The sequence below is a fragment of the Exophiala viscosa genome, assembly GCF_022695815.1.
Source record: "Exophiala viscosa unplaced genomic scaffold EDD37scaffold_16, whole genome shotgun sequence".
In the NCBI taxonomy this organism is placed as follows: domain Eukaryota; kingdom Fungi; phylum Ascomycota; class Eurotiomycetes; order Chaetothyriales; family Herpotrichiellaceae; genus Exophiala; species Exophiala viscosa.
The window spans coordinates 69,000-86,950 of NW_026944368.1; the positions used below are offsets into that span (position 1 = coordinate 69,000).

Sequence of the window (17,951 nt, forward strand, 5' to 3'; positions counted from 1 at the left end):
CACTCTCACAACTACACTCAGTATCGCATATTTTCGCTGTTGTATTCATCCATCACAAAAACAGGAGACACCACTCCACCTCAACGGCTCGGTACAAGACCTAGTGGTACCACTTTTTACCGTTCTCTCCGATGAATTATTCACAACGAGCATCGCCTGATGCATTCGTTGCAAAATGTCGAAAACTTGACATGGGACACGATCAATATCGCATAGGACTGTGAGTCCACGAGCTAGAGTTCGCCTCGTTCCGGCTGATGGTGGAGGCTGGCAGCGGCGCACACCTTAACGGCAGATACGAGTGTGTCTACGAAGGTCAGTCTACCAATACTTGAACACTTTCAAAGCCAGTGTAACATACCATCTCGGTATTGGACATCGATTTGCTCGACCCACTGTAACGACATAAACTGTGGAGAGGTGCAGATACAATATATATCGGTGGCGGCGCAACCGGACGAGGCAATGACTTCGGTCAAGCAAACCGACTCGAAATGCGTCAATGACAAGGTCTCTATGGTCTAGTGAGGGTACTTACTGCTGGAGGGGGAGTAGGTCTTGCCTACGTCGAAGCAGCCAGACCAAGAAGAAGAGAAATAGGTAGGACAATAACGCTAGTGAAGCCCTCCATGGTAGCTGCGAGTGATTGTGATCAAAGGGAGCGTGGTGAGCAATCGATCTCCAAGAAGGGAGAAAAATTCAAGTCTTGAGAGGCACAGGTATATGGACACTGTGCATGGTAGGTGACGGATCGGTACCACCTGAGAATCCCCTCTAGCCTCAGAGACTGAGTGCTGTGACTGAGTCCATCATGACTCCACCGGACTCGTCTCGCAATTCATGGCCGGCGTGAGATAGTCCTGGATCACAGGCTCTCCAGGAGAAGTCGCACGCGAACAAGCTAATAGCCGACTCATCAATCAAGCTAGGAACTGGAGACAATGAGGCGCACACTCTGCGACCATGCATGTCTTAACAGAAGGGAATGCAATTTCAGTGTGTCCGGAGCCACGAACTCAAAGATAAGAGGAAAAGGCCCTCAGCAAGCCACGGACACCTGGTGCATGGCAGTGTGGGTGGCAAGGTCTCGATCGAAGCAGATCCCAGGAATATGTCGGAGGCTAAATATACCTTTGCACCGGATTGTCCGCCATCAAAGCGACGGGGTGTAAGCCACGGAAGCTGACACAAACACCCCCATACATGATTGCCACTCAAAGCATCTTTATCATTCGAACTGACAGCCAGGGGCTCCCGAGCCATTGGCCAGCCGGCAAAAGCAGAGCGGCTGACATGTCGTTGCCAATCTCCTGGCAGGCTATTCCCTGGTTCTAGGAATGCGAAATCTGCCATGAACTTCTCGTTGCGTGCCGGCGCGGGAATGCTCTGTCAGGCACACAAAGCTAGCTAGCAAGCAAGACCTGCTAGGTAGATATTGCCAGTCCGGCAGAATCCACGAAAGTATGTTTTGATAATGGCTGACGCTACCGGCATCTAGAGCAGGAGTAAGGAGACCAACTTCACGAGTTACACCAACCGCGGACCCTCTCAAGGAGCACTCACGGAAAAGCAGGACTTGAATGGGACCAATTCGTCGACTCCCTACGAGTGGTGAGAGGATTTTCTGCGCTCAATTCCTGTGGCGCAGCTGACAACACGGAAAACTCTTTTAACGGGTGCCTCGATCCTTGGCTGATGAGTATTTCGATCGCCGGAGGAGGCTGGTACAAGGCAGATTCCAGGCTATTGAAGGAGCATTTGACGGATGGCCGCGCTTTTTTGATAATCGACAGGTGCACTGGGCGACGGGGCCTTATACGAGCTGTTCAGGAGACCCATTGGTGGCTTAAGCAAGCTTTTCGGTAGAAAGGTGCTATAGCGTGGTGTGCACACCATCCATGAGCCCGACGCCAGTCATTGTCACTTTTGAGAGCGCATTAGGAAGAAGGTATAGCGAACAACCGTGGCAAGCGCTTTGACGATGAAGGCCCATGCGGCCACGCCGTCGATCGAGGTAGCCGATTGGTACGGCCTACTGTCGTCCGCTGGTTTGTCGTTCCTACCTCGTATCGCACGCATCTCGACGAGGTGAGGCGCACGGCACTTTGCCACTGTGGAGTGCAAGAAAACCACAAGCCAACGAGCAGCTGTCACTGGCTGTGTGATGATCATGGAGAAAGACTGATAGGGTTCAAGCCAGCTCTAGTTTAAGTTTCTGAAGAGCACAGATCAGAGGCCCGACTGACATGAGCAGCACGTGTTTTGCCGCCTCGTAAGTGGTTGTCTGACGGCCCCGTAACAGGCGCTGCTAGGCCACTGGCCGGAACCCAAAGTCACTTTTTAAGCGTATCAAGCAACAGCTAGAAAGCCCATCTCAGCCTCACAAGGGCAGGAACAAGACAGAGCAGCCTTAACGAAACAAGCTCCCCAGCCCTCTTCAATGCAAGATCGAGACAGGGGTTTGTAAATCTACGCGAGGAGACCATCGGATGCCTTGCATGACGTATTCTTCGCGGCTATTTTTCCTTCGTTGTAATGGATAGTACCTCCGCACGGGGGGAAAATCCTGCGGGACTTTTTTGATTGTAGCATAGTATGTGCCAAGACAGCCGGCGCGAACTCTAAGTACGGGGATTTAGGCTTCGCTAATATCAAGCCGGGGTCCCTAGCCGCAAACCAACGTCCATCTCGTAAAAAGCGTTACTCAGCGAAAAGAGTAGGCACCGCCTCTCATTGCATGGAGCATGCATTGCACTTAGCTGTCATACTGTGCCACTGCTCGTTGGATCGTTGAAGTATCGTTCCTGGCGTAGATGCTTGCTGCACTGTGGGCCTCTGGCCGAATTGCGAACAGGTAGCAGGATAGCTTCGACTCTTTCGGTCCATTTGATGCGTTTGGCATTGTCACTGGCGGCTACGAGCCTTTCGAAGGTCTTTCACGTGGGTCGAGTCCTCGAAGGGGGCAGGTTTCCACCCTTGCCCTGGCCCGGAGTTGTTGGTCAGATCGTGCCGCAACCATCTTGAGGCTTGGTCGAGCTCGCGCCCCGATGTTGCACAGTACGTTTCGCGTTCCTGCACTTAGTGCTTTCACTTGTCTCCGGACCTGCATTCTCATTTTTCACTACGTGCCCGTAATTACGAAGTTGCCGTGCACTCGAAACCGCACTATCGACTCGTGTTTCCAAAATCATGTCAATTACCACAGAGGCAAGGCGTCTAAGGAGTCGGCATCCTTGCACACAGGAGAATTGTTCTAGTTCGGACAGGTTTGACGAAGGCCTCAGTTGCCATCTTCAACCTCACCACCATTTGTCATGAAGAACCGACATACCTTGGGATTGTGACCTCCCTATTTATCAAAACTTCACCTGCTGACCAGTACCATGCTGGTCGGTAAACCATCTGCGCGCAGACGGCTGCTCGCCGGCGTCGCTGCGCTATTACTGATCTCTTTCTATTCTTTCCACAACAGAGAAGAATTCGTGCAAATGTTCGAGTACACCGGCATTATGGCATCAAACGGCACCCACGCCATTTTACCGGTCGCAACGCAGTTCTCCGCTTCATCGTTGACTGCAGTATCAAGTGCTCCTACGTCCACTGGAGCTAATGCTGTCTCGGTATCTTCGGAGCAGGATGCCAACCACGACAGCACACCGCCTTTATCAGATCAAGGTATCATCATCGAGCATCCATACGAGGTCGACTGGTCAGTGTACCGCGACTTTTCATCGCTTGCGACAACGGACGGTACCTACTTCGTCGTGGATTGGGGTCAGGGGGGCATAGAGGCATATAACCCGAGCTTTGTCCCCCATCCCAGCAACCATGACCAGTGGATTGTTGTTGCTCAACAATCGCTGAGTGACGAAGACTTGAAAGCACATCGCTCAGCGCAGCTTGCATGCAGCGCGAGTTTCGTTGACTCAAGTCTAGTCTGTTTGGAACCTCCAATCAAGCTACCTATACGGCATACACTGCCATGCGAAAACAATGACAAGCGTGGACCACATGATGCACGCGTCTTCTACGGCCCTGACATGCCCTACATTCTTTACGGTTCAGATTCTGCATTTTCCTGCCTCGGAATGTGGCTTCATGACGCGAGGACGTTACTTCCCGATTTCGACAATTTGACTCGTATGGACAATCCGTTTGGGGAGCCTGTCGACGTGCAAAAGCCAACGCCTCCCTACGGCGAGACGGAGAAGAATTATTTTGTCTTCTGGGACTTGGAGAGAAAGCCTTACGTGCATACCGATCTGATGGGAGGACGCCATGAGGAAGGTGTGCGCCAATTCGCACCCCTCAATGCCGATGGCTCAGTTGGGTCCGACCTTGCTCCTGCAGTTGCGAAAGCAGACAGCCTTTGTATGACAAATTATATGCCCCGAATGGGGATAAGGAATGACCCCGACGCCGGGTTTATTCGGTATGAAGCTATCCACCAAGCTTCGAATTCGCTCTCGATCACACTTTGCAAGAAGTCCGACCTTGAATGCATGAGTAAACCGAACAACACCTTTATTATGGTTGTTTTCCACCATAAAACATTTTATAGCTGGCATGCTGAATACCACCCATATATTATGCTTTTCCAGCAAAGCGCGCCGTTTGCGATACATGCCATCTCTCAAAAAGGAATTTGGATGCACGGCCGGACCACTCTCACCAACACTACCGACGCGAAGGAATGGCGAGGCCGGGACGACCTTCCTGTCGCTCATTCGGAGATGTTTTTCGTGACTAATCTAAGTTGGAAGAAGCACGGGCTGATGTACCACGGATATCTAGATGATGAAGTGTTTCTTGGATTTGGCATTGAGGACACTAGAGCTGGGGGCATTGACGTCTTAGCGGGAGACTTACTGCAAGATCTAGCATATTGTTTTGAAGCTGATATCTGAGCCCAGTCTCAGCCTTTGGGTCTGCGTTGAAGCGAGTGTTCCTAGCGTCGTGATAGTATGATGCACCTGAATTACGTGTTAAAAACATGGTGAAAGCTGTACCGGAGCTGTACGCAATGTTTGTCAATACTATTCTAATGACCTCAGTTCAGACTTATTGATTGCCACAAAGGCAAGGCGTCTAAGGAGCCAGCATGCTTGCACAGAGGGTTGTTCTAGCTTGGCCAGATTTGACGAAGGGTTCGGTCGCGACCCTCAACGGCACCGCCATCTGTGGTGAGGCAACAACATACCTGGCATGGAAGTCACCATTTTGCGGGCTTTTTGAGGCCCGATGAGGATAACCAGCGCCTCGAATAGTGACACATACTTCCGGAGGGTACCCGATACTCTACTTCAGTACGTAAGTACTATCATCTTCAACAAAACGTCCTGAGGTACTAGTGATCAACTCACTGATAAAGGACTAGAGTACAATCTACCGTCTAAAGAGTATAACCGTTCAATGAATAGTATGTGGCTGTTTTCGCATGGCCGAAGCGCGTCGTCTAGCAGGCGATCCACACCACCAAGGAACCATGTAAGACCAGTAGTAGCGGTGGGGCGCAACCTTCCACAGGGAGCTTGGTTCAAGACTAATCCGGTGCGCTAGGGGACGCTAATAGCCCGAGGAGAAATGCCATCCGAAGAAAGGTTCAACCTTTTTAGTGGCCTTACTATTCCATGACCACGATCGTTGCCGCCTGACAACGAACTGAAGCAAGCATTACTACCTATCGTCTCTGGAATTCCCTTCGAGTGGAAACAGCTATGTTACTGACTGTAAAGAGTGCGGGATGGAAGAGGCTCGTCTTCGTCCTCGCCCTGCTTTTCTTTCTACAAGCTCTTACCTTATTGCATTGGCATCACGAGAGCGTCAAGAAGCGAAATTCTCTGCACACTGCGGCTGTCTTGCACGCGTCTACTGCTGCGTATCCATCTCCAGCCGACACTGAGTATGCCTTTGGCTCGAAAGGCAGGAAAGTTGCCGCTCTCGCAGAGTTGGCTCAGCATTATGTGGACAATCCATCACTACCCTACACCCGTTTGGACGAGGCTATCAGGCAAGAATTCCCTTGGTGGGTTCCAGAAAAGCTTTCGTATATTCCCTGGAGGTCTACAATACGGTCACAATCCTGGGAGACTATCTTTGGGTGGAATACGACTGGTTTAGTAATCTGTGCAGGAGATGGGCAGGCTTGGGAAGCTGCACACTTGATCAGCACTCTAAGGAATGTTATCAACAGCAAGCTTCCTATAGAAGTTGCGTATGCAGGCGACCAAGACTTGTCTCCTACTACACGAGAATTCCTGGCAAACACCAGCAGCGAGGTACATTTCGTGGATCTTACTCAGATCTTTGACGATCATGTTGTCGGTCTTTCTGGTTGGGCCATGAAGTCGTTCGCAATTGTAGCGAGTCGGTTTGCCCGCACGATCCTGGTCGACGCAGATACGGTCTTTTTCTTCGCCCCAGACACTATATTCAGTACTTACCCAGGCCTCCGTGAAACCGGGGCCCTCTTCTTTCACGATAGATTTACTACCTCGTCATGGTCGTATAAAGCTCCTGCACGTCGAGGTTGGGTCGCCGCAGAACTTATAGCTACGCAACGAGCCGCTTCAGTTCATCTCAATACTAGTTCACTCTTTTATAGGGAGTATACTACTGAGGAGGCAGACTCGGCTATGGTAGTTATCGACAAATCGCAAGCTAAGCTCTATTTAGCTACACTCTTTGCTGCTTGGATGAATACCAAGTATATAAGGGACTTTACATACGATATGTTCCACGGCGACAAGGAGACATATTGGTTAGCAACAGAACTTTCTGGGGCAACTTATTCATTTGAACCCTGGTCTGCAGCTATTATGGCTGAAGATGACTCTTCGGAATCGATAGCAGAGCACTTAGGCAAAAAGTGTACAGAACATATGGCTCATGCAACAGCAGATGGTACTGAACCATTCTGGGCTAACGGGGCTATCTGGAAGGATATAAAGCGCAAAGATCTAAGCTTTGTCAATTGGACGCACTGGTTCCTCGGCAGCAGGATTGACGAAGTACTCAACACAGGACAGACCCAGTCCAACGAAGAAAGAAAACCAGACATCAGCTCAACGCAGCCCGTCTGGGATGGATGGGGAACTCTGGAAACGTGTCCTCAACACGATGAGAGCAGATGGAGGGTACTGAGCCCCCGTTTCAACAAGACTCTCGCAGCATTACTTGCAGAAGCGGAAGCAGTCAATGAAAGGTATTCAAGACAGCTATCCCGAAGTTAGTGCGAGAAAGAATGCAAAAAATGCCAGATTTAGGTCAAGAAATACAACATTGAGCCTCCCCATAAAATGCTTGTTGATAAGAAGTAAGATATAGGCGTAACGTGCCTTCCAATGTAAATCTATTCATCGAATTCAGCTATCCGATTGCATTGTTTGAAAATGGCAATGCAGCCACGGAGCTCTCATGGCGCTCTCGAAACCGAAGGTGGCTGTACCTTTAACTCGCAACAGGAAAAGGACCTGTCTCGTAACAGGCAATTCCATGCTGCTGGCTGGACTGAACGAACGCCACAAAATTACCCTTGCATTGTATCCGAGATGCATGACGACGCTAATAAAGCAGGTCCGGAGCTGGCCCTCGGCTCGGGTCAATCAAGTGCATGTGGGCCCTGGATTGTCCTGATGCACAAATTTGGCACAGCATATGGTAGCACTTGCACCATTTCCTGTCCTCCAGTCTCCAGTGACTCTGGTTGATACGGATGCTGCAGCAACTGGCGTGATTTCCGACCGGTCTCAAGTCACGAGTAAGACTTAATGATCGGAGCGCCTTCTAGAGGAGCCAAGCGGGGCCGATTTAGCCTTGCTTACGGTGAGTCTCTCGGACATCTCAGGCGTTTTAATTATCTATGCCTCCCATTTCCACCACCACCCCGTCTCACTCCATCACAGCGTCAGGAAAAATGCAATAGCACTATATCAACCCGACATTGTTCAGCCAGAGCCGCTATGTCAAAAGCGACACATCGTCTCTCCGTTCAAGACCTGGAGAAGCATGCACCAAGACAGCGACCTGATTTTATTTCGGTCATGTCAAGGTTGGGCTATCATCTCCTCCCGAGTTTCCTTCAGAAGTCACCAAAGGCTCGCCCAAAGCATGGTGGTATAGCTGCCCTCGATGGGCTCAGAGGACTTGCCTGCCTCTTCGTCTTCAACGAGCATTATGTCATTTGCTACCAGTCCAAAAACAGTCAGCATTGGATCAACCGAGTCCCATTCATACGTCTATGGTGGTATGGCAAAGGAGCTGTCTTCCTATTTTTCGTCATCTCTGGCTATGTTCTGAGTTACAAACCGCTCAAGCAAATTCGATCAAGACAGTATGAGGAGCTTCAGAACACCATGGCATCAGCGACTATACGACGCGCATTTCGACTGTACCTGCCGTGTCTAGCTATGAGCGCTGTAGCCTGCGTCCTCACAAGCCTGGGAGGATTTGATTCAGCGACGGAGATCTACAAGGAATACGCCGACTATCTCTTTCTCAAAGAGCCTCCTCCACCACATGAACCAACTCTTGCGCGTCAATGGGCTTTATGGTGGACCAATTACAGGTTCATTATTTGCGCGACTTTCCCTTTCAATATCGAGCTGTCTGAATGGTGGTACTTCAAGTACGACGATCATCAATGGTCAATACCGGTCGAATATCGCTGTAGTATTGCCCTCTTCATGGTTCTCATTGGAACATCACGCATGAAAACTATCTGGCGTATGCTTACGGTCTTTATCATCAACAGCTATCTGTACAACTCAGACCGTGGGCATGCCGCTTTGTTTTTTGGTGGCATGTTTATCGCAGAACTCGATCTACTTCGACAGTCTTACACTTCTTCCACCAACCACATCAACTCGAAGACCCCTCCCTCGTACCTAAAACCTCTCTTACAACTTTCTGAACGTACTTACGAGTGGTTCTGGTTCATCGTCTTCGTGCTGGGTTACTTTATGATTTCCTCACCTATCGAAAATCAGTGGGAGAAAGGAAACTGGCTCCCCCATGCTCTCGAGAGCTGGGTAGCACATCCCGATGAATTTATCCTTTCCTACGGCTCGATACTCACTGTTTGGGGTGTCGCCAACTCGAAAGCCCTGGGAAAAGTCTTTCTACATCCTGCCGTCCTGTATCTTGGCTACATATCGTATGCTCTTTACCTTGTTCATGGAACAGTGATCAAATCACTTGGTTACCTCTGGATGCCATATACACTACGGATCGCAACATTCACACCACCAAGCGTGGCTTTGAGTAAAGAGTGGTGGGACGGTGTCACTAATACTCAAGCTACGGTAGCACACATCTTGGGGTATGTTGTAGTTGGATCGGTTGTTTTTTGGGGGTCAGACTTGTTTTGGAGATATGTTGATGTTCCCGTCGTATCTTTTGCGAGATGGGTTGAGCGTAAATTAAGTGTAGCGGACTCATCATAAAGCGCAAGTACATAGTAGTCTAATTTATTTCTACTTGCTATTCATTCTCTCGATTCAGAGACAGAGCATGAGGAAGCGTGCAGTCCTTTTGCTAGAATCCTAAAATTAGGTAGTTAGGAATTAATTCCAGTTTTTGTATACACTTTGCCTCGGAAGATTCTTATGGCTTGAAAGGCTGCTGCGTCCAGTCTACCAGAAAGCCCATCGACGCTCTGGGTGATGCTTGTGCTGGCGATGCCGGTGCTTGTGTCCTCTGATCTATCTCCTTCGTCCACTTCATCGCTGTGATCCTACTCGTCTTGATCCTTATCGTCCATGCCACTTGGACGGTCCTGTCATTAATACTGAAAGTGACACTCATGACATCCTGTCAGTCACAGGTATCACGTTGGGCGACGCTGTTTGAGATCATGATCGAAGCCTTGTCTCAGAACAATCGTCGTCTTGTCCCAGCTCCACGATGGCAGTTCCAAAGTCGAGCGACTCACTCGCAAAGGCCAAGTAGTAGTGGCTATCAATCTTAAAATTGGAAACGGGATAGATACAAAATTAGTACCCCCACGTAGACTGCCTCCCTTCTCGTAGTGCGTGCTCAGGAAATTCTGGGGAACGTCTTGAACATAAGTTAAATCGCAATCGCCACAACGAAGATGACATTTCACGACACGTAGAGGTCAAGAGCTGTAGATGAAGTGAATATAGTCGTTCGGCTTGCGCCGAGTAGAATAAGTTCATTACGACAAGCTTTTACTTACAAAGGTGAGCGAAGACATGCCACCTTCATCCCAGCCGGCACGTCAGTACAGTTCCAAAGGGTGCGGACCCTACACGAAAGCTTGGGATCAGCAGCCGCATGGACTCTTCATGGGATGATGTTCGAGGCTCGGCGGGATTGTTTGCCAAACCGAGGTTCTCGCCTCCCATACTAACCAATCATTCAGCGATGCCAATCGCTTCAAGGGTCGCTTCGTATTCGCCAGCCTCCAGAACCTTGGCGAGGATTAAACAGCCGGACGTGCAGATGCGCTAAGTAGACCCCATTCTCTCGCCCCGTTTCATGGACAATAATGTTTTGTAGCCTTCGTCCTGGCAATATCTCGGAACGCCATAGCTCGATTTCCCAATTCTACAAATTCCCCTGCGGAAGGATGAAACGGACCCTCTGTAACCATAAATGGATATCCAAGACCGGGTAGGTGAGTAGGTATTCTGCTAAATCTTTCCCCAGTCCGACCTAATTGGAGTACACTAAAACTGCAGAGGTCGTGGCCCAAAGCGTTTTTCAAAGGATCTGCAATCAGGGGTTCATTTTCTCATTTTCTATCCTTCCGGTATTGAATCAACATCTCTTTGGGGGCAAGTTCCCTAAGTCATGTTTGCTGTCGCATGCATACACCGCAACGCGCTGGCCCCTTCGCCTACCGTCGTCCACTGATGACTTCTTCACCAAGAAATCCCTTTCGTCAGATCTAACTGCCTACCGCCGACATGGGTCAGACTAGCTATGAAGCGGCCGATCGTACCCACGCAATCGAAAGTAACAACCATCCAGGGACACTGGCTCTCTTCCTTTACGATACTCAGATTGCTCCATGCCTGCGATCGACATCGCGGTTACGCATGAGATCGGTGAAGCTATATACTGCAGCGATCTTTCTGAGTCTGTGCTGGTTGGCATGGTCAGAGAATCTCAGATTCATCCGCGGGGATAAGGTCAGTTGTCTTACCCTGGACCGCTCTATTGTTGTGTCTGACGTTGCTCGTTGCCTTGCTCTACAGCCCCAGTCGTTGCTTGTTCCAAATACTCCGAGTTGTGACCAATGTCCTTTTCAGCCTATACATTTATCGGGTTTCAGCAATCATGGCGTGCCTGGTAACGCCATGTGCGATGCATTGCGTTACAATCAGACTATTGGAGTGCAGCAGAGTTTTTATCTACATGACAACCTTACCGAAGTTGTACTCCTTACCAAATCCCATCCTCTGGTTGCATATGAAGTTGAGAGCTACGCAAAGAACTCCGGTCATGAAGACATCGATAACGAAACATGGGCACGACTTTCGGGCTCAAGCGTCTGGCTTCCTGAGCATGCTGTCTTTCTCTCCGTGACACGTGTCACCTTCTACCCCGGAGGATCTCTAGACTGGCCCACAGTCAGCTTTCTTCGTGGTCAAGTGTATGACGCAGACTGGAATCATCTCGAGGACTACATTCTAGATTGGTTCGGCGATAAGATTGTGTTCCCACTGATTTTCGAGATCCCTTTCGAATGGAAGGAAAACGGAGCCGACCCCTACGGACCAGAGGATCCACGCGTGGTCTTAGAAGACAACGTAAGAGGTGCCGAACCGGTCATCATATTCAACATGCAATCCAATGCACCAAATTGGTTCCGAGCGATGTGGGTCTACCGGCCATTTTCGAACTTCACGACCGTCCTGACTATTAGAAACGAGGACAGGAAAGATGTGGAGAAGAATTGGATGCCTTTCTTTCATCGTGTCGATGCGGGCCTGTCAAGCAATTCTCCAAATGAGTACCTTCATTTCATCTATGGCTTCGTGCCTCTGCGGATACTCAAATGTCATCTGCTCAGCGGTTATTGCGACTGGGCATATCAACAAGACATCACCCCCGAAGTCGCCGCTGGGAAAGAAAGTCGTGGACAATTACATGGAGGAACCAACTTCGTGTCAGTGCCCTTTGATATCCTGCAGAATCCAGGTATACAACTCTACGTTGGCTTTCCACGTACATCGCTTATTTCGGGGTGTGAAAGCCGGACATACCGCCCAGAGCTTATGGTTCTATCCAGCACGGGCTCAAGCCAATTCCACATCGCCTATACCAGTGACGCACTCGACTTTGGTGCTGCAATCTTGACCCCAGCTGCACGGGCAGATCCGTGTGGTGAAGGTCACATTCTGATTGCCAACAGTATTTCTCACTGGAATCGCAGCGCTGCACAAGATATCATGACAATAACGTTTAGTGTAATGGATGTGACTGTACAGGTTGCGAGGTTAGAAGGCTTGGGGGCACTTGTTCAAAGTCTACCATACTTTGAAGACCTGCTGGACTACAACACTGCTCAAGGCGAGAACCATGGTATGGAGGCGTTCTCATGGAAATCGGCCAAGTCGCTCATAGGTGCTGACGTTGTGGCATGCGCCGTAGAGGCCGCAAGCAACACCAGCATAAGAGACGCCACCAAGGCTAGAGAGGAAATGGCAGGGATGTCTCAGGACAGCTATCTCGGATAGCTGGAACAGTTATGACGAGCATGCCTTGGCACCTTGGCATGATCCTGTACAAGGCTTTCATTCTTCTTGATTAGACGAACACAACAATGTGTCACGATGGCACTTGCTGTCTGAAGCTCTCGTCGAGCGCTGCAACAGGTGCGTGGCATCGCAGAGTTCACGGATTGCAAGAGCATTGGCTATAAGCTTCAGGCGACTTTAATGTCTAGAACCTCTAAAGACTTAGGCACGACGTAGGTAAAGCTTATAGGCGTAAGTCTTAGCACTTAGAACTTCAAAAATTATTACTAAAAGAGATACTTTTTATAGTACGTACGCGTTATTAAATCACGAAAAAAATACAGATAATTAGTATCAGTAATATCGTAATCGCTCGCGCTTTCAAACAGTGTACATACTAACTGTGATCATGTGGTGTTTGAAAAGTTGATTGTGGACTGTACTGGGTGCATTTGCATTTGCATTTGCATTTCTGAATTATTGCGCGGACACGTGTCGTAGTGAGCCGCCGTACCAGGCCAGGCAAGCTGAACAGTGGCGTGTAGAAAAGAAGTAGAAGCTTTGTCCTTATTTTGTACCTGTTTTAGCATTCATAGAGCATGCAATCCAAGAGTGTCCTCTACCTCAAGCTTTGCCAGCTCCATCCTCTCCGCATCATCTGTTGCATAATATGTAACATCAGCGAAATTCTCCAGCGCCATCTTCGCATTTGCCGGAGATAGACTTCGGTCATACCGCTCATTGACTGTTGCATTAAACTCTCTCATCTCCCTGAATTGTTTCCAAAATTTGTCCACTCGATGACCATAATCCGTCTGTTGTAAATCAATGTCCCATTCGGCCGCTCCTGGTCCTTCTATTCGCTCTAACCACAACCTCAGTCGGGTATCTCTATCCCAGAGGCCGGCGAAGTGAACAAGTAGATCTCCAGGGTTTGGCTCGAAAGCGTAGGCGTTGAACCATGGGCGAGGCATATATGCGATGTACTGATGATATTGACTCTCATTGAAGGTTAATTGCAATGCCATCTGGTCGAACGAGAAGCCAAGGTCGATATCGGGACTGATTTCGGGATAGTTGATTGACTTCATCAGGATTTCGATCGATTGTTCGTGAACGCGGACAAAGAAAATACCACTGTTGAGGCCACCCTCGTCTTTCGTCACAAGAAAGTGCACATTTGATAGGTCGTCTGGTGGAAGGAAGACTTGTACGGGGAAAGATGGGTTGAGGATGACTGAGTCCGCATCAAACCACCTGTGGTATTGTTAGTAGCAGGTCAGAGAACTCGCCGATGGAGTGGTTTTACATGAGCCATTTCAGACGCAGCCAGGGTTCTTTGCTCATTTCGCTGAGGAGGAGAGCGAGCAGATAGTATGGCTTATTCCAATAGCCTTGCGCGAGTTGATTGCGGAGGACAAGTTGGATGTATCCTTGTCGTGAAGAGTGAGTTTGGTGTGTGACCATTGCTCTTTCATACAACTCATTAATTTCGCCGTAGAGCATTGAGACTTTCGCGATTTGACACTGCTCTCGTTGGGAGATGCTCGTGGTGGAATTGAAATCAAGGATAATCTCATTGAGCTCGGACAGGCTTTCATTCAGCCAACGATCGTGCTCAGTAAGCTCGTCGAGTCGTAGTCTAAGGTCTTCACCAGGTTCGGAAGACTCACTCAACCTCTGTAAGTCGGCTCTCTCATGTGCCTGAATCAGGTAGAAAGTAAACAACAGCACTGAAATGAGAAGGCAAACGTGCTGAAGCGATTGCAGCCAGAAGCCTCGCGTCTGCACAGATAGGTTAACCCACACGGTCATAAAATCAACAGCCAGCAACACATACCAAGAACGTCGGTGTTTGGGGCATTTTGCACAACAAGACTGCGCCTTAAAAAAATTCCATACGCCTGGCGACACGAATTACCAAGTCGACCACCTGGAAGAAAAGTGGAAGTTGCGAAGACAACGAAACACTTTTTCCAGATTCAATCTGGACAAGTCTTCTTATCTGCCGGCTACCCCAGGCCAATTCTTGGTAGGGTGCTCGAACCGTAGTACTCGTGAATAGAAATGAAACTCAGCCAGAGCCATAAACAGAATCGCTCGGTGAGTGTTTCAGTGGCAACAACGAAAGCGGACGCAAAACCTCGGAGACAAGCCCAAACCCTGCTCGATGAATAGGATGGCGAAACCACAGGTTGCCCAACACACCTTCTAGCTTTCAGGGGATTATCTTGCCGCAACCAAGCCACGACCAGATTAGCTGCACAATTATGAGACCTCCACAGGAATACGAGACTCTTTGAGTTCCCCCACAAAATCCCGAACCTGCATAAGCTCAACTTTAATGGCACCGCTGAATAACATGACGGAGATAGAAGAGGCAGCAAGGATGCATGACTCACTTAGCAGGTACGCTAGTTACGCTAGGTACGCCAAGATGTTGACAGAAGTCCAACAGCGTAAGTTTCATGAGACTATCCATCGCTAGTAATGACAGCAGCCATTGATCAAGGATGAGGTGACCCGTCGGAGCTGAAGAACTAAACGCCTGCCATCCGAAAGCCAACAAACTAGCTCAGTCCGGTGCCAAGCCGGTGGACGCCTTGAGAGACTATCATATGGATATATCATATGGATGTTAATTAACTGCCAGTGCTGATAAGACTATCAGGAGCGATGACCTGCAAATTTCATCAGCTAGCGACGTCCTGGTCCACTAATCACGATCCCACTTCAATGACCACAACCCTTAGATATAAAAGAGGCTTATAACCATTTGAAACCCGTAGGTAGTAGCATTCTTAGTTGTAGGACTAACTATCTAGTGGCGCTGAGCGTAACTATGAACACTGTGGCTCCATCACAATATCTGAAAGTGGCACTGACTGAGGCGGTGAGGCATACGTGACCCAGGGTCCAATAATGGGGCCTCCTCTTCTCTGATCAAGCTGATCCCGAGGTCTCTTGGCTCGTTGTTGGATGACAAGGCTGTTGGCTAGACGGGGACGCAAGGCTGAATCACACGACAGCCGACCTAGGCACGTGACCGAAAAAGTTTCAGATTGTGATTATTCAGCGTATCAGAGATACCAAGGGATATAAAGACGGTTAAAGACCGTCAACTAACTTAGGAGGATATCGTACACGATATACGACCTCCGAATAAACATATAGTCTAACGAGCCCTTACGGCCCTTGAGTAATAATAAGTCCTCCGTAAAAATTATATCTAGTAGTAACGATTTAATAACTCTCTACCTTAAGCTAAAGCTTCTAAAGCTCTTATACTTTTTCGAAAGAGAAGAAGTATAGTTAGAACGATCTTAAGATCTCGAAAACGATACGATCTTTAATTTAAAGTATATCGTAAAATACTTAGGTATTCGATAAGAATCGTTATAGTAACGATAATATCTTTATTCTAAAAAGTAATCTCTTCTTTCTCGAGAAAGAGCTCTTTTACTCCTCTTAAAGACTATCGAACTTTTAGCGAGACCTTAGAACGACGAGACTAAAGAAGATATTAGTTAAGAAAGAATTTCGATATATAATTATCTCTTTAAATTACTTAGTCTTATATAATTATCTTAACGCGGATCCCCTTAAGATAATTTAGCTTTCTTTAATTATTTTGAAGTTAATAATAAAATATAAGTAGTCTTCGAAAATATCGCTATAAACTATATTAATATTTTCGAAAATAAAGATAAATATCTTTAGCGACTTTAAACCTTATTAAGTTCTTAAATAAAACTTTATCGAAACTAATATACTTTATTCGAAATAACGCGAATAGTTTTAAATAAATCTTTTAAGATTATCTTAACTATAGAAATCTCTCTCGATAAGATAAGAAACTATATTAGCGCGATAAAAAGATTAAAATTCTCTTAAAATAACTCTTTCGAAAGAAATAATTAGGCTTCGAAAGATTAAAGTATAGCTACGATTTAAAGTAAAGTACTTCTATAGGGATAGAGCTAAGCTCGATATATTCTTTATATAACTTAAAGTAGTGTTTACACTATAGCGAGGTAAGTATAATATATATACCGATAGAGTCCTATACGCCGAACTCTATATAAAGGGCTTAGCCTTCTACTAGTTTAAACTAGTTATAGTGAATTATCTTATAATATACTTAGATCAATAAGATAAGGAAACCAAGGCTATCTTCGATAACTTCAATATTTTCGAAGCTCGACTTAAATAAATCTTTAGTATACTAGGAGAGAAATAAGTAGTAGCCCAATATATTCAATAACTCCGACAAACTAAGTTAGTAGCCTAGTACTATACGTTATTTTAAAGGCTTACTACTAAACTCGATTAGGAATCGAATGTCTTCGTATTAGCCTATTATTTAGGACTAAAGGATTCGATTAAAGACAAGATAGAGATTAAGCGACTAGATAAATATAAGAAACTAGTCGCTAAATCTATTAAGATCGATAATTGACTCTACGAACGAGCGATAAAAAGGAAAGGGTTTTAAGGAAGAACTAGTGAAACGTTCTATTAAAAGAAGAATCGTTACTAATCCTATAGAGACTTAATAGACTTAGATAATATAAAATATAGTCGATCCTTACGACTAAAAGATAAGTCCTAACGCTAAGGCCTATTACCTAGGGAGCGAGAGAGACGTAAGAAAGAAAATCTATACTATAGTTATAGAAAATCCGGATATAGGGCGCGAGAATACGATACTCGTCTATAAGGACTATATATAATAAACGATATAGCCGATATTAGAGAAACAAAGGCCGATACTCTAATAAAAGAAGAACTTAAACGTAAAGTATAAAATAACGAACGTACTTAAAAAGCTAGTAGCCCCGAGAAAGTATAGAAGGAGTTAAAAAAGACTTAGGGAGAAGAAGCGCTCTTACTACTATAAGTTAAATATAGTGAAGAGAATATTACTATCGTAAAGACTTATTATCTAGAAAGTATAGATAACGAAGAAGCTAATAAATACGAGATAATCGATAAATACGAAATAAAGTTATAGACCTTCTATTTTAACGATCTTTATACTATCTATTAACTCTTTAAGGAATAGTTAGGATAGTTCTCTTACGAAAAGAAAACTAAAGTAAAGACGAATAAATTTAAAAAAGCTTAATAAGATACGCTTATAGTTATAGAATAGAAAGATATTCCTTATTAAGAAAAATATAAGATAATTATATAAAGTAACTACGTTATAGTTATCTTAACGCTATACTAGTTCGAGATACT

General features: G+C 46.9%; 5 protein-coding genes across 5 annotated transcripts; 4 read left to right on the forward strand and 1 right to left on the reverse strand.

Annotated features, from left to right (window-relative positions):
* Nucleotides 1-3,509: 3,509 nt before the first annotated feature.
* Nucleotides 3,510-4,907, forward strand: EDD37DRAFT_596863 (uncharacterized protein; the record flags this gene model as incomplete). Its single annotated transcript, XM_062814591.1, has 1 exon — nt 3,510-4,907. The coding sequence occupies one exon, from the start codon at nt 3,510-3,512 to the stop codon at nt 4,905-4,907; it is 1,398 nt and encodes a 465-aa protein (XP_062665499.1).
* Nucleotides 4,908-5,909: 1,002 nt separating this feature from the next.
* On the forward strand, nt 5,910-7,007 carry EDD37DRAFT_554701 (mannosyltransferase putative-domain-containing protein; the record flags this gene model as incomplete). The annotated part of the gene is made up of 1 exon (XM_062813694.1): nt 5,910-7,007. A coding segment is annotated over one exon (1,098 nt), but the record flags the coding sequence as incomplete, so codon positions are not given.
* A 750-nt stretch (nt 7,008-7,757) lies between these two features.
* On the forward strand, nt 7,758-9,482 carry EDD37DRAFT_642646 (acyltransferase family-domain-containing protein). Its single transcript, XM_062817380.1, has one exon. The coding sequence runs from the start codon at nt 7,770-7,772 to the stop codon at nt 9,441-9,443; it is 1,674 nt and encodes a 557-aa protein (XP_062665501.1). The 5' UTR covers nt 7,758-7,769; the 3' UTR covers nt 9,444-9,482.
* Nucleotides 9,483-10,530: 1,048 nt separating this feature from the next.
* EDD37DRAFT_642647 (uncharacterized protein) lies at nt 10,531-12,880 on the forward strand. Its single transcript, XM_062817381.1, has 2 exons — nt 10,531-11,156; nt 11,223-12,880. Exons 1-2 carry the CDS (start codon nt 10,932-10,934, stop codon nt 12,705-12,707), a joined length of 1,710 nt encoding a protein of 569 aa, XP_062665502.1. The 5' UTR covers nt 10,531-10,931; the 3' UTR covers nt 12,708-12,880.
* Nucleotides 12,881-13,252: 372 nt separating this feature from the next.
* On the reverse strand, nt 13,253-14,881 carry EDD37DRAFT_201280 (uncharacterized protein). Its single transcript, XM_062810169.1, has 3 exons — nt 14,548-14,881; nt 14,017-14,492; nt 13,253-13,964 (listed from the first exon to the last, which is right to left on the reverse strand). The coding sequence occupies exons 1-3, from the start codon at nt 14,569-14,571 to the stop codon at nt 13,298-13,300; spliced, it is 1,167 nt and encodes a 388-aa protein (XP_062665503.1). The 5' UTR covers nt 14,572-14,881; the 3' UTR covers nt 13,253-13,297.
* Nucleotides 14,882-17,951: the final 3,070 nt, after the last annotated feature.

Coding starts and splice junctions, on each gene's coding strand:
- EDD37DRAFT_642646 (XM_062817380.1), top strand. CDS start 7,770: ATGATCGGAGCGCCTTCTAGAGGAGCCAAGCGGGGCCGATTTAGCCTT.
- EDD37DRAFT_642647 (XM_062817381.1), top strand. CDS start 10,932: ATGGGTCAGACTAGCTATGAAGCGGCCGATCGTACCCACGCAATCGAA. Junction 11,157..11,222: donor GATTCATCCGCGGGGATAAG/GTCAGTTGTCTT, acceptor CTTGCTCTACAG/CCCCAGTCGTTGCTTGTTCC.
- EDD37DRAFT_201280 (XM_062810169.1), bottom strand. CDS start 14,571: ATGCCCCAAACACCGACGTTCTTG. Junction 14,493..14,547: donor CCCAAACACCGACGTTCTTG/GTATGTGTTGCT, acceptor CTATCTGTGCAG/ACGCGAGGCTTCTGGCTGCA. Junction 13,965..14,016: donor CTGCGTCTGAAATGGCTCAT/GTAAAACCACTC, acceptor ACAATACCACAG/GTGGTTTGATGCGGACTCAG.